The sequence below is a fragment of the Lynx rufus genome, unplaced genomic scaffold (assembly GCF_022079265.1).
Source record: "Lynx rufus isolate CCGP_SWC_20201006 ecotype Redwood Valley unplaced genomic scaffold, mLynRuf1.p SCAF_4, whole genome shotgun sequence".
Taxonomy (NCBI): Eukaryota; Metazoa; Chordata; class Mammalia; order Carnivora; family Felidae; genus Lynx; species Lynx rufus.
This window is the reverse complement of record NW_025814856.1, coordinates 104819438-104834692: the sequence shown is the minus strand read 5'-3', so window position 1 is coordinate 104834692 and position 15255 is coordinate 104819438. Positions and strand designations below refer to the sequence as shown.

The following is a 15255-nucleotide window of genomic DNA, read 5'->3' as shown; positions in this document are numbered from 1 at the left end:
CTACTGCCCATTTACTCTATGCCAAATATATATATATATATATATATATATAAAGACAATCAAATCTAAGTGTGTAACTGAAAAAATTATAAATAGAAGAAGACACATTACAAAGCAGACACATTAACCCATCAGAATTATGACAACAACCTTCCAGCATCTGTCTCCTTGAAAATTCCATCCTGATTGGGACATAGTTCACAGCTAGGGGAAACACCACATTTACAGGCATCACAAAACCAAGGTTCAGTGGAGTTTTCAGAAGCTGAACTCATAATTGAGTCACTCTCTCCGTCAACTCCATAGCAACCTAAAAAAAAAACAAAAAACGTATGATTAAATAATTAATAAAATCACAAAACAAAAAGTGGAAAAAATTCTGAAAAACTAATGGTTTATAAAAATGATATCAAAGTCAAAACACGTAAGTGAAATTTTATAAAAATACTTTTCACCTACCATAGTATGCACAATGAAACAACCTTTTGAAAGAGTTTTAGATCTACTGAAAAAGCGTTACAGAAGTAGAAAAATATACAGTTCTTTAAAAAAATTTTTAATTTACAAAATTACATAAAAATAGAAGTTTTCATTAAAAAGAAATCAGATTACATCTAGGAACAATTGATTAACAAATATTTATTGTGCTCCCTTTGTAATGGACACTTAAATTTATATAAGACCATGTTCATGCAAAACAAACATACAATCAAAGAAGCCTCTAATGTAACTTTGGAGATGGCAGTTAAAACAAAAACCCATATAACCATAAATACAAAGTTAAGTATTAATAAAAGGAAAATAAGACAGAAACCCACACAAACATAAATTAAAGCTATAGAACAATTTGAATAGCTCGGACTAGAGTCAGACAAGCTGGGTTCCATTCATAGCTGAGCCAACTTCTAGCTCTAGAAGATAGTTGATCTTTTTTAAGCACTTACAATTCTATCTTCTGTAAAAATTTATTCATAACTCAAATTAATGAAAACAAGAAATTACTCTTTTTCTGTTTAACTTTATAATCTGAGAGAAGTTAAATTATTTAAGCAGAAAATGTGATAAAAATTTTTAAAGATCCTCATAAACATACCAAACAAACAAGATTAGTTAACATAGGTCTCTACATTTTATATTAGGTCATGTTATACTTCAACTATCTTTCAATTATTAAAAGCAAAAAGTTTCTTTATCAATGCAAATATACATGCCTGCAATTATAAATTATATTTAAAGTTACTATGTGGGGTACTTGCTTCAGCAGCACAAATACTAAAGTTACTATGTGGGCTTCTAGATCTGGCTAAACTTTTTATAAAATCAAAAAGATCACTCTTAAGATTGAACTTAAAAAGAGTAGATTAGAGGGGCATCTGGGTGGCTCAGTCAGTTAAGCATCCGACTTCAGCTCAGGTCATGATCTCATGGTTTGTGAATTCGAGCCCTATATCAGACTCTCTGCTGTCAGCACAGGTCCCACTTCAGATCCTCTATCTCTGCCCCACAAGTGGGGAAGGGGCAGAACAAAAAAACATTAAAATAATGCTTAAAAAAATAAGCAGTAAAATAAACATTAAGAACGAAAATAGTAGATTAGATGTCAAACCTGTAAGCCAACAGGAAATTCAGGCACAACACCACTGTTAACATTTTGGTTAAGATCAGGTTCTCATTAAAATTCCTAAAACTCAATTTTATCAATGAACTCTGTGTTGATCAGGCTGTTACTGCCTGACAAACCAACCAAACTCACTAGAAAGTGATGTTACGGGGCGCCTGGGTGGCTCAGTTGGTTAAGTTGTCTGACTTTGGTTCAGGTCATGATCTCACAGTTCGTGAGTTCAAGCCCCGCATCAGGCTCTGTGCTGACAGCTCAGAGCCTGGAGCTGGCTTCAGATTCTATATCTCCCTCTCTCTCTGCCCCTCCCCTGCTTGCGCTGTCTCTCTCTCTCTCTCTCTTCCAAAAATAAGTAAAAAAGAAAGAAAGAAAGAAAGAAAGAAAGAAAGAAAGAAAGAAAGAAAGAGAAAGAAAGAAAGGAAGAAAGAGATGTCGCATCCATTGTCATGTATAATTCTTTCTCAGTATAAAAACACCAAGAAGATGTATTGGCATGAACAGAGTACTGATAAATATGGAATCCAATGAAGGGCAACTGAAAAGTTAAGAGATAATTTCACCCAGACTATAAAAAGCCATTCAACCTCTTGATGATTTATAATAAAGAGCACTGGTGACTACAATAGTCATGACTCCTAAATAGTTTTCTTTTCCCTAAATGATGCTTGACACAACACTTCATGTTATCTAATTTCTCTTCTTCTAGAAAGAAAGACACTATGCTTATGATAAAATATCCTTAAGAGAAAAAAAATTAATGCACAAATGGTAATAAATTACAACTTCATTCTAGGCCTAATGTATGCCCTGGTCATCTCTAAGCTTGGGTATTTCTCCAATCTCCTAAGACACATTTATTACCTCTTCTAGATAGGTTGCTTCTACAGACAGATAGCCAAATTATCAACCACTCAAAGATCTCTAGCCAGGTTTATTCTAAGGTAGTCTAAGTGCCAAATTTTAAGGGGCATCCAAAGTGACCTCCAATAAACTAAAAAAACAAAAAACAAACAAAAACAAAAACATACACACAACAAAACAAAACAAAACCACTATGAGAAGCATATATACACAATGATCGTATGTCAAAAGACTCAAGACTTAGCACACAGGTAAGTTTATATGCATGCAGTGTAAGATGTGATTATGTGACCTGGTTACACACTAAATAGACAATAGGAGCCTAAACTAGAGAGTATCTTTTCACAAATACCAAAGATAGCCAATTAAAATAAATAACTATATAAATACTGAATTAAATCACCCAGAAAGAACTATACACAAGTAGAAAATAATTTCATCTACTCCTGAAACCAATACTGCACTGTATTTAATATTTAAATTTTAAAAAGGAAAAAATATGGATATAAAAAGAAAATAATTTACTAGATGTCATTAAATTACTAGATGTCATTAATAAGTCAATAGTCATATGTAAGTATTTTACACAATGCCAAAAACTGAATATAGATTACAATTAAAATAGGCTGGTAGGCAGAAAACTAAAAAGTTGGTTTACAACTATGACTTATATAAGCTGCCTCAAGCAGATGCCATAATTGTCACCTTTATGCTAGTCAAAGGCATAAAGGCAGAACCTTATGGTTCCTTAACCATAAGGTTAATCATGTTAACCAGGAACCTTAACATGATCTGAAAATTGTGCAAAAGAATGCCAAAGAAAAGATTTCTAAGGACCCAGACTACAGTACATAACATTAGCCAAGAAATAAAAACTCATTAATATCATTAAATTGTGGTTGGTAATAATCATCTTCACTTCTGTTTAGATATACATTTTTTAGATGGCAAACCCTAAAATGAAAAGGAAATATAATTTTCTTCTTGAGAGCAGTTATTATTGACTGTCACCAATAAAATAAAATTTTTCAATAAAGGCAACAGTAAACAAAATATTGTATTCAAAGCAAACTCAAAAACAAAATAAAAAATAATCTGCTTTTTCAAAGGGTTATACAATACTACAAGGAAAGAATCTATTTTCTTTATAAAATAATGTTCCTTTGAAGTAAATTCTTTCATCTGTATTCACACAAAGTAGGCGATTACCAAAATAACAAAGCCCCCAAGGGGCTATCTATTTTATTCATTTCATTCACCAAAATCAAGGTAAATCACAGAAAATTTCTGCGATTAGAATACAGAAAATTTCAATTCTATTTTTTAAAGAATATTCTACACACATAACAAAAATTTGCACAGAGATTAAGCCACCTACTTACTAACAACCTCAAGAATAATTTTTGAAGGATTCTCCTTGGCAATTCCTGTTCTGTAACCTAGAAGATTGGTACTATGTAAGTTCAAACATCAACCAGCAGGTGCGTATTTCTTCTTCAGCTTCAATAAGATGATTCACAGTATGTTGTGAGATTTATAGAGTTCTTCACCTGCCACTTTTCCAGTATTTCTCTGCCATGCCTATTGGGTTTACTGACCAAAGTTCTAACATGTTATGTCCACTCTAATCCATTTTAATTAATGACTAAATCCATTTTTTAGAAGTTTATTTATTTTGAGAAAGAGAGAGGGGGGTAGGGGGAACGCATGTAGGTGTGCGCACACAAACGGGGCAGGGGCAGAGAGAAAATCCCAAGGCAGGGCTTCAATCTCAGGAACCATGAGATCATGACCTGAGCCACAGAAATCAAGAGTCAGATACTTAACTAAGCCACCCAGGTGCCCCAATGACTAAACACATTTTAAGATCTTTTTCTTTCTTCTATACAAAACAGAATAGAAACTACCATAAAACATGTAATTCTACCTATGTAATTCTACCTATGTAATTCTGAGTAGAAGATGCTAAAATGCAGAGAATTTTTTTCATTTGGGTAAACACTTAAAATTAATAGACCTATAAAACCTATTTCATATACTTTTTTCATGTTTTCAAATGTTTGGACATTCAGAATTTGAAAACATGTTTCTATGGCCATCTAATTAGGATCAACCTCTGAGCAACACATGAAACCTACACAAATTGTATTTAAGGAAAACTAATATAAATGTGTCTACAATTGTTCTGATTTATACACGGGTATGGATAATCCAGTGGATTTTTTTTCCATTCAACTTTTCCCAGGGGAGCAGAAGACCTGCAGTCTTCCAACTTCCAACTATGTAACTTTGGACAAACCACATCTCTGAGACTGAGTTAAACTGATCTGCAATATGTATTCAATAATATCTCTCCTAATTATCTCTCAGTATGGAAAGAAAAAAAATAGGAACCCAAAAGTTGTCATTTAAAATTTTAAAACATTTTTTCCGTTCTTAACATCCTATCACTAAGACCTCAGATTTTTATTAAAAGAAAATTTCAGTAATACTATTATTTGAGAAAAGATGTGTGATACCTATGACAAAACATAAAAGAACCAAAGTTCTTGCTGACTTACAAAGTTCAAGTGGTTATAACTTGAACATACTTTACCACCCAATAAACATTCACAAGGATATATCTTTGCATATACTAAGAAATACAAATGGTCTAGGGCTAGTTAAAAGACAACAGACTGAAAATGAACAGGGGGAAAACATCTCTTAGTAGACCGTATCTCATTTAATGCATCAGCTAAGCCTAAGGTAACTGCTGCCAAGTGCATTACCTAATGCTCTATCACATACTATATGACACATATGTGACAGTTTTCTTCACACACAGTACAATCAGTGTATCAGGATAACTGACATTACACTCAGGGGTACCCTACTATTACAAGTCAGTTATAAGACCTTGTCACAAAGGTGTTTATACTAAATGACAAGTTGGAACTCTTCAATTTCAAAGAGAAAAGAGTTTCATCTATATTTGGATGAAGAGAGTACTCTGAAAAGCAATCAGACAGTTACACATTTTATAAGCAATATTTCAAGTACTGTCTTATAGCAAAATCTCGACTTAAACACTTCTCTTAATTATGCTTAAGAATAAGTATATTTAAAAAAAAGACTAAAAATAAAAAGAGGAAAAATTAGAAGAAAAGATAAAGGAACTATACCAAAACACTAACCTATGGTTGTCTGGATATTAGGACTATTAGAAATGTTTCTTCTCTCTGTTCTACATTTTACTTACTATCTGTGTATTATATCAGGATGGACAGTTTTCTCAAAAATGAAACATTCAGGAAATTTCTGTTTAAACCATGAGATGTTTAAGAAAAAAAAATCCATGGCTGAATTATAATATAGAAGTTTGTCACTTAGGCACCTGAATTTAAAACAAACAAAAAACCCAGCAACACTAGCTTTCCATTATACTTCAGAAAATTTCCCTTTCTCTGGATTAATTTTATATAAAAATTCATTCTGGAACTTAAAAAGTAGTACAGAGAGATTTATAGCTATAACTGTATAAAAATGAACATTCTAACATTGAAAAATACCACAAAGTTAACAAGCACTGGAAAGGGTGGAAAAAACATTTACAAGAATCAAAAATATTAGCAACACATACAGGACAAAGGATTAACAATAAAACAAATTCCAGTAAATCAATGAGAAAAAGACAAGTAGAACCTATTAAGAAATGACAAAGGAAATATACAGCAAGTAACAGAAAATAAAATGCAAATGACAAGATACCAAACCTCACTCATAATAAGGTGAGCGCATATTTTAATAAAATGAGAGTCTCCAAAAGATTAAAATAAAATTTACTAATATGCAGTGTTATCAAGTAGTTTGTACACTATTGTTAAGAATATAAATAAGTACAGTTTTTGAAGGTCATTCTGGCAATTCTTTTTAAAAGTTAAAACATACTTATCTTTTTTGTTTGTTTACATTTATTTATTTTTCAGAGACAGAGACAGAGCACAAGTGGGGGAGAGGCAGAGAGAGAAGGAGACACAGAATCCAAAGCAGGCTCCAGGCTCTGAGCTCTCAGCACAGAGCCCAACGCGGGGCTTGAACTCACAAACCACGAGATCATGACCTGAGCCGAAGTCTGATGCTTAACTGACAGAGCCACCCAGGAGCCCCAAAACATACTTATCTTTTGATTCAACATTTTCACTTCTAGGAATCTATCCCACAGAAATTATTACATGAATATGTATGACACATACTTGCTAGTACTAAATATAAGTAAAAAACTAGACACAAAAAGAAAAATAAAGACAACGTTGAACAGTTCTATAACTACATACATTAAAAAGAATAATGTATCCATATGTACTCACATGAAAAGAATCTCAATATTAACAGATTAACAAATAAGTGAAATAAGACAAGTCACAGGGGAAAAAAAGTCCACAGTATTTGTACCATTTATTTAGATAGAGACAGAGCCAAGCAAATGCATAAGTGATATGTGTATTCACATATATACACTGGAGCCTGAGTGAAGGGACTCCCACTGGTCAAATCTGGACAATTTAACCATCAGAAAGAACAATCTGGTAATAGATGATGAGAACATAGTAATAATGAAAAGGAAAAATGGGAGAAGAAATTCTCCACAAAACAAATGCTGCCTAATAAACGCAGAGGAATGACAAAATTAAAAACCCCATCTTGCAGCTACATACATAATAAATGATTCTGGCAAGAACTCATATGCCACTATGCAAAAGATTATTGGAGAATAGGATATTAATAGTCTCCAACTTGTTATGCCACAGATTACTCATTAATTACCAAAAGAAAAACAAATGGTTTTAAAATGGAGAGTTCTAGTTGACATCACCTTAACTACCATCAAATTGGCATCATAGTTCTTTTCATGTGGTGGTAAACATCATCAACATAGTATTCTTACCAAAAAATGTTTAAACTGAATCTAATCATCAGGGGAAAAAAAAACAAAAAATCAAAAAAGGACAAATCCAGGTTGAGGGAAATTCTACAAGTTATTCTAAAAAATGGCTTAGATTCTTCAACACATGGTCATGAATGACTCTAAAATGTGTTTTAGATTAAAAGAGACTAAGACACAAAAAGCAACGCATAAACATGGATGGATCTTGGATAGGGAGTAGGACAGTACCACAGTGGTAACAGAGGTATAGAGGTCACAAGAAGAGTTTGCATATTACTGGCCATTAAATTAAAAAAAAAGAAATTTAACGTTTATTTATTTTTGAGAGAGACAGAGCATGAGCGGGGGAAGGGGCAGAGAGAGGGAGAATCCAATCCAAAGCAGGCTCCAGGCTCTGAGCTGTCAGCACAGAGCTTGACATGGGGCTCGAACTCATTAACTGGAGATCATGACCTGAGCTGAAGTCAGATGCTTAACCAACGGAGCCACCCCGGTACCCCCCCACTAAATTTTTTTTTAATGTGTTTACCTGTATGCACATGAGAAAGCAAGAAAAGTCTGGAAGAACACACGCCAAAGTTTTAAGTATGTTTATCTCTATGTGGTATGCAAGATGTTCATTTATACTGATATGTTCTACAATGAAAATGTATTTATGTAATATAACAAAGTTAAATGAATAGCACCTGTAGGGGAGTTAGACTACCAGAGAGGGATTGGTGTGAATACAGACCAAATTAATTAGTGATTTCCTATGCAAAGAGAAGCAAAATTCAGATGAAGAACAGTAGTTCACTGTTTTTACTTTATGTACTTCTATGTTTGCAATTTCTGTATTTATATGTTACTTATATTTAATAAGAAATATTTTAATAAAAATAATTTTTCAAATCTCCTAGTAACATAAGACAGTAACACTCATTTAACACCTCTACATTTAGGTTGTATTTATAGAACATAAGGAATCTGGGTAGAGGGTAGAGCATATGTGAAAGCCCCCTAATATTGGAAAGGCAAGTCATTCAAATTGGCAGGTTATGGAATCTAAAAGAGTCCTGCTGTGAGTGTGAACTTTATTCTAGTGGGACAAAATGATTTTAAACGGAATAATATGAACAGATAGGCATTTCCGAAAAATTAGCCCTGAAGACAGTAGGAGAGCTGGAGCAAGAAGAGGCACATCTGTTTAGAAGTTAACACCCTAGCTCCCATCTGCCTCGAGTCTCAACCTTCTACTGGCTTAGACACCATTATTTTTTGTTTTCAGAGTTTCGTTATCTCTTCCTCTCTATGCTTGCTCCCAACCATTTCTATAAATAAATAAAAAGCCTAAATTTCTAAAAATCTCTTGGTGAGTCTGTTACCTGCCTTATATGAGAAAATGTATTTTATTCTACAATGCCCTGGCTCCTTGCCATGACCTACACCTGCAGCTACAGTAAACTCCAGCATGACATCCAACTATGCATTCTCCTTCTCTCTCAAATTTTACTTCCTTCTAAACCAATATCATTCAAAGGATGATCGTCCCCACCTCCTGCAGGAGAATCCTGAGGTTACCTTTTAAAACTGTAGATAATAGAGTCCCACCCCAGGCCTATTATATCAGAGTCTCTAGGAGTAGAAACCAGAAATCTGTTTTAAACAAGCACCTCAGGTGATTCTTTTCCACAATGAAATCTGAGACCACTGGAAAGAACATCAGATAACTAAATAGATTATCTCTATTCTAAAAAGCATTAATATGTATTTTGTACACCACCCAAATATCAGTCACAACCACAGGAGAAACAGAAAACATGCAGGAGATTTAGAATCTGACTACATAAAAAACACAGGTACTTGTTAGCAAGATATTTTCAGATTCCAATCCTTATATAGGTAAAATGGCTTCAATCATTCAAGACTATCTCCAAACAACATATTATCCCTAATTCATGTAGCTGGCAACAAATAGAACAAAAAGTATTTGCCATGATTCTTTACCACAGGATAAACAACCACAAATTCATCAAGGTTTTACTTCACATTTTCTTTAAAAAAAATAAATAAATAAGAGGGGTGCCTGGATGGCTCAGTCGGTTGAGCTCAGTCCAACTTCAGCTCAGGTCACGATCTCACAGCTCATGAGTTTGATCCCTGCGTCAGGCTCTGTGCTGGTCGCACATAGCCTAGAGCCTACTTCAGATTCTGTGTCTCCCTCTCTCTCTGCCCCTCCCCTGCTGTGTCTGTCTGTCTGTCTGTCTCTCTCTCTCTCAAAAATAAATAAACGTTAAAAGAATTTTTAAATAATAAAAACTATACGTACATAAAATATCTCTAAATTGTCTAACACTCATTTCTTTTTTTTTTTTAATTTTTTTTTTCAACGTTTATTTATTTTTGGGACAGAGAGAGACAGAGCATGAACGGGGGAGGGTCAGAGAGAGAGGGAGACACAGAATCGGAAACAGGCTCCAGGCTCCGAGCCATCAGCCCAGAGCCTGACGCGGGGCTCGAACTCACAGACTGCGAGATCGTGACCTGGCTGAAGTCAGACGCTTAACCGACTGCGCCACCCAGGCGCCCCTAACACTCATTTCTAAAAATAAACAAGGTTAATGATTCTGTCCTAAAAATATTTTTCACAAGAAATACAACTTGTCTATACGAATACAAAGTAATCTCTGCTTTGATGAGCTTATTTTAATGAAAAGTAGCATAATGCTGAAAAGCAAGGAGCCATGTAAAACTGATTTCTAAATGCAAAGAAAAATTTGCATTAACAGTCCATAAATGAATTTAATAGTATAAAATGTGGTAAAATTCATAAATACCTTAAAATTTCATAAAAATAAAAAGCAATAAGCTAAATACAATATATTCAGAAATATATACTTTAGTGCAAGGATCAGCAGCCTATTCTTTGCATATCAAAATGATAGGATGCAACAGGAGTTACTCAAATAAGAGAGCTGAAAGCTATAAGAGAAAGAGGGAAGGAGAAGGGACAAAAGCAGGGAAGGAGAGTGTTTCGGTCTACAGAACCAACAGTTCCAGCCAAGGAGATACCTAACTAGGTGTTTCACCTGATAGCCCCTTGCTAGGTGTGTCTCACCTGACTGCTCCTCGGTGCTGAGGACCTGCACCGAAGCTTCCTGAAGTAACCTTAAAGTTACCCTTCACTCACTGTTATACTAAAATCTCCTCCTATGGGCGGAGCTTTCTGCCATTTTTTGAACACATGATGTATGCACCAGCATGTCGACATGTTAAGCATGTACAATTGAAACAGAAGCACCTATGTAAGTTCCCTACAGTACTCCCTAATACGCTAAATAAAAGCTTCCTGTACTAACCCCATGGGAGACAGTACTTAGAGAGCTATCTTCCTGTTCCCTTACTTGTAACAATAACAATGCTTCCAACCCTTCCTTGGGTTGTGTTCAATTTGATGCACCCCAAGCAACAAACCTCTTGAGTTCAGTTACAAAAAGAACACATGCAACTGACTCACAACTCACAAAGATTTACCAATAAGGTATGTTGCACTCAATACACCCATAGCACAGAATCTATAATTCATTTATAAAACTGTATTCTTCGCTCTTATTTTACATGTTTTCTTTCCTCTATTATATATAAACAGCAGAGACTATATCTGGTACATCCTCTAGTTTCCTAGCACAAAGTCTTAACATTTAAATATTTATAGAATCGGGGCACCTGGGTGTCTCAGTAGGTTAAGCGTCCGACTTCAGCTCAGGTCATGATCTCACAGTTCTTGAGTTCGAGCCCCACGATGGGCTCTGTGCTGACAGCTCAGAGCCTGGAGCCTGCTTCAGGGATTCTGTGCCTCCCTCTCTTTCTGCCTCTCCCCTGCTCAAGCTCTGTCTCTCTCTGTCCTCAAAAATAAATAAACATTAAAAATTTTTTTAAAAATTAAAAATATAAATATTTACAGAATATTTAATATTTAAATAAATTTATTTAAATGGTAGTTAATGTTTACATCAACACCATAGAGAAAGCTGTGCTCACCAAATCTCTCCCTTCAATCCTCTCTAGGTGGCAAAAAAAGCAATACTAGAGAGACAGAAATGTTGATGGGACCCATGACTCAAAGACAGCAACAGGGAAGTCTAGTACTGGGGAAGTGGCGGTACACAAAAGAGTACTTTCAATACTTTCAGTGGTGTATGTACATAATAGATATTGCTACAGTCAACAGAAGGCGGGTCCTGGAGGGACTCATGCATTAAAGCCCTTTGTCTCTCTTAGTCCTTAGTAGAGAGAACTGGTAGGATCCCAAGTGATTCCATTAACCCTTTCCCCTGTTGACTTGTGGTTAAGTTTCTACCTTTGTTAGTCTGGGAACCTGATAAAGAGTAGAGTATCAATTGTGTTACTTGGAAATATTGCTTATGGTAAAAATGACTCTCCTTGGCAGACTGCATCTGAACTGAAAGTAACAATAAATGGGGGCGGGGGGTGGGGGGAGGCGTATGCATAGCCCAAAGAAAATGGCTCCCAGATGACTACTTGCTTGCTACAGGGTCTATTACAAAGACTCACAAAAAATGAAGACCTTGGAGGCAACCTGGGATTGCGTTCTTTTAGCCTTCTCAATAAACTGGTGCTAAATATACCCAAAGGGTAGCCCTGAAAATTTTAAAGTTTAGATACCCTGGTAATCATTGCAGAGCTACTTCTCTGTATTATCAATGGAACTAATGTTTTCATGTGTGTATGAAACATCCTGGGATCTTGTCAAAATACAGATTCTAATTTAGAAGGGACCTGTGACTCTGCATTTCTAACAAGCTCCCAGGTTACACAGATGCTACTGCTTAATGCTGTGGATCCATGAACCATACTTTGAGTAGCAAAGCTTTAAAAAACTACTGAAATAGGTAAGAGTGACATTTTAATTTAAATACTAGGAGTTGCAGAACATTTTTAAAACTTATTAACTTTAAATACAGCAAGAATTGTTATACAGGGAGAAAGACCTTGAAAATGAAAATAATTCAGCAGTCATGAAAGTTCCTATTAGGATAAGTGAAGAACTGACACTTCTAAGAGGCTGCTAACTCCATTTCAGGGGAAGACAAAATTAAAATGGAATAAGAACATGGTACACCTAGAAAGAGACAAAAAAACAAAAAAAGTCTAAATTATCTGGATCAAGTCACAAGTCATGACTTATTTTTTCAACTCAGGGTCTAATTAACATGGGCTAGCAACAGTGTAGTGACCCAAAAAAGGTCCAGAAGATATATGTTGACCAAGATGAATATTATTATACTGAGACTTATCATCATTACTCCTTCCCAGAAGATAAAATCAAACCAAAGATTATTAGCAAGGTTTTTGTTTTATTTTTATTTTTCTATTAGTAGACTCCACTGATGTAAAACTAGTGATGATGAAAAATTCTTCATAGCTCTATTAATCAATATAATTTATTTCTAATACTACCTAAGTATTACCAAAAATAACTTAAACGGAGACTGAGGAGTATATCCATATCAAAACAACCCTTTCTCAAACATACTACTCAATACTACCTGGTAAAGGAATTTTTTAGACTAGACAAACACAAATAACCTATAGGAAATCAACTTAAAAAGGATCAAAGTATAGGGGTGCCCGGGTGACTCGGTTGGTTAAGCATCCAACTTTGGCTCAGGTCATGATCTCACAATTTGTGGGTTCAAGTGCCGCATCAGGCTCTGTGCTGACAGCTCAGAGCCTGCAGCCTGCTTCAGATTCTGTCTCCCTGTCACTCTGTCCTTCCCCTGCTCACACACTCTCTCTAAAAAATAAACATTAAAAAAAAAAAAGAGCTATACTCTTAAAAAAAAAAAAAAAAGGACCCAAGTACCATGTTTGATATGTTTACTGACAAACACCCTATAAGAATTGTATTAGAATATATTAACCATCACTTTAATTCATGTCTATGAAAAATACATTAATATTTAATCACACTTGTCCCCTAAGCCAAAACATAATGTAAAATACCAAAACTAGAAATGTTTCAAGCTATTAGTTCTAACTCTAGTAAGAAAGCAAGGGGAAAAAAAAAAAAAAAAAAGAGGGAATAATATAATCACAATTATACAACACAATCTCCAACATTAACAAAGGAAATGGGAAATTACACTAGAGGGGAAAAGTTGTAACATAATTAAAAAAAAAAAACCTCTCAAGAATTATGTTTTACCTATGATTTATAATTTGCACCTTAACTTTGAATTTATCTGAAGTTCACAAAATTCACAAAACTACCAACAAAGCAATAATACACAACATATTCACCTAAAGAGGTAGAAAAGTATTCAATTTCCCCATTTATTGTCTTTCTTATTTATTTATTCTACATATTAGCTACCTCTCAAAACACTTACAAAGCTTCACACTCAAGAGCATTAATTTCCCTTTCCTGTCTTCTCTTTTTCCTTCTTCCATAACAAAAATAGGTCTCCAATTCTAATGACTCAGTCTTACAAGAAAAACGAGCAATCATTAGCAAATACTTAAGAACATTTGGAACTTGAACTGCCATTAGAGTTGGTTAAATGAATTATGCAGGAAAATATGCTACATGACTCTACAGACACAACTTGCTTTGACCTAAATGGAATTACCACTCAGCTTGATCATCTTTGTCTGCCTTGTCTCAGAAAGAGTTTTTGGCTATTTTTAAAAAATCAGAACTACCTTAAAATAAGGTAGATTTGACATAAAAGAGGCTATTCACCTGAAGGACAGGTCCTATTATGAACCTTTAATACAACTCTAAGCATGTCAAGGGTACTAATGGGGTGCCCTTCCAGAAATCTACATTTGTTTGCACAATGAATCTACTGGGTAAGAACTCATGTTAAGAATCCAAGGTGCACGGGGCGCCTGGGTGGCACAGTCGGTTGAGCGTCCGACTTCAGCCAGGTCACGATCTCGCGGTCCGTGAGTTCGAGCCCCGCGTCAGGCTCTGGGCTGATGGCTCGGAGCCTGGAGCCTGTTTCCGATTCTGTGTCTCCCTCTCTCTCTGCCCCTCCCCCGTTCATGCTCTGTTTCTCTCTGTCCCAAAAAAATAAATAAACGTTGAAAAAAAAAAAATTAAAAAAAAAAAAAAAAAAGAATCCAAGGTGCATTAAGTCTGAATCAAAGACAACAGAACATAGAGGTGGTACATAGTACTGGTCCCCAGTGGCTTGAGTCCCAAAGGCAGGAGCTTTAGAAGAGTAATTGCTTTATTATTATAGCTGTGCAACCATGAGACCACAAGGCCTCAGCAGTCTGTGCACCAGCACCAAGAGATAGCACCCTCAAAACAGATGGAGAACTATACATTCAAATACCTCCAGGGAAAAAGCAACTGACAAAAATGAGTAAGTGATCTGGGAAAGGATTATGGTGAGAAAACTAGGCTTCACCAGCAGGAGGCAGCCCTATTCAACTCTAGCAGACTGTTGCCCTCAGAGGAAATACTGCTGCCAGCACTTTAAGAGAAGTTTGAAATCCAAAACGTGTGAAATAAATATCCCAGTTTTTCAATGTTAGGAACCAATTCAATTTCTTAAAACCACTGTGCCAGCCTTAGAAAATATATCCATGGTCAAACCGATGACCTATGAAGTAGAGATAGTGCTTTCGGCATGGTGAGAAATCAACAACATTAACAGGAGAGGTCATGCCTGCATCACACATCAGCAATGAGATTTATGGATATAAGCAATGGTAACATATTTGTGATCAACAGTGGTGATGAATACAACAAACACATCAGCCGCACAGCAGCTGCTTTTGATAGTCACCTATTCTGCACCTGTTCCAAGGAATCTGAACATGCTGGGAGGGAAAA

General features: G+C 35.2%; 1 protein-coding gene across 6 annotated transcripts in view; it reads right to left on the bottom strand.

Annotated features, from left to right (window-relative positions):
- PHF14 (PHD finger protein 14) overlaps nucleotides 1-15255 on the bottom strand; it is a 210591-nt gene that overhangs the window by 173449 nt on the left and 21887 nt on the right. For all 6 annotated transcript variants that reach the window (XM_047095550.1, XM_047095552.1, XM_047095553.1 and 3 more), the window contains one exon: nucleotides 151-310. In XM_047095550.1, coding sequence (XP_046951506.1) covers nucleotides 151-310 — 160 coding nt within the window. The remainder of the gene's footprint in view (nucleotides 1-150; nucleotides 311-15255) is intronic.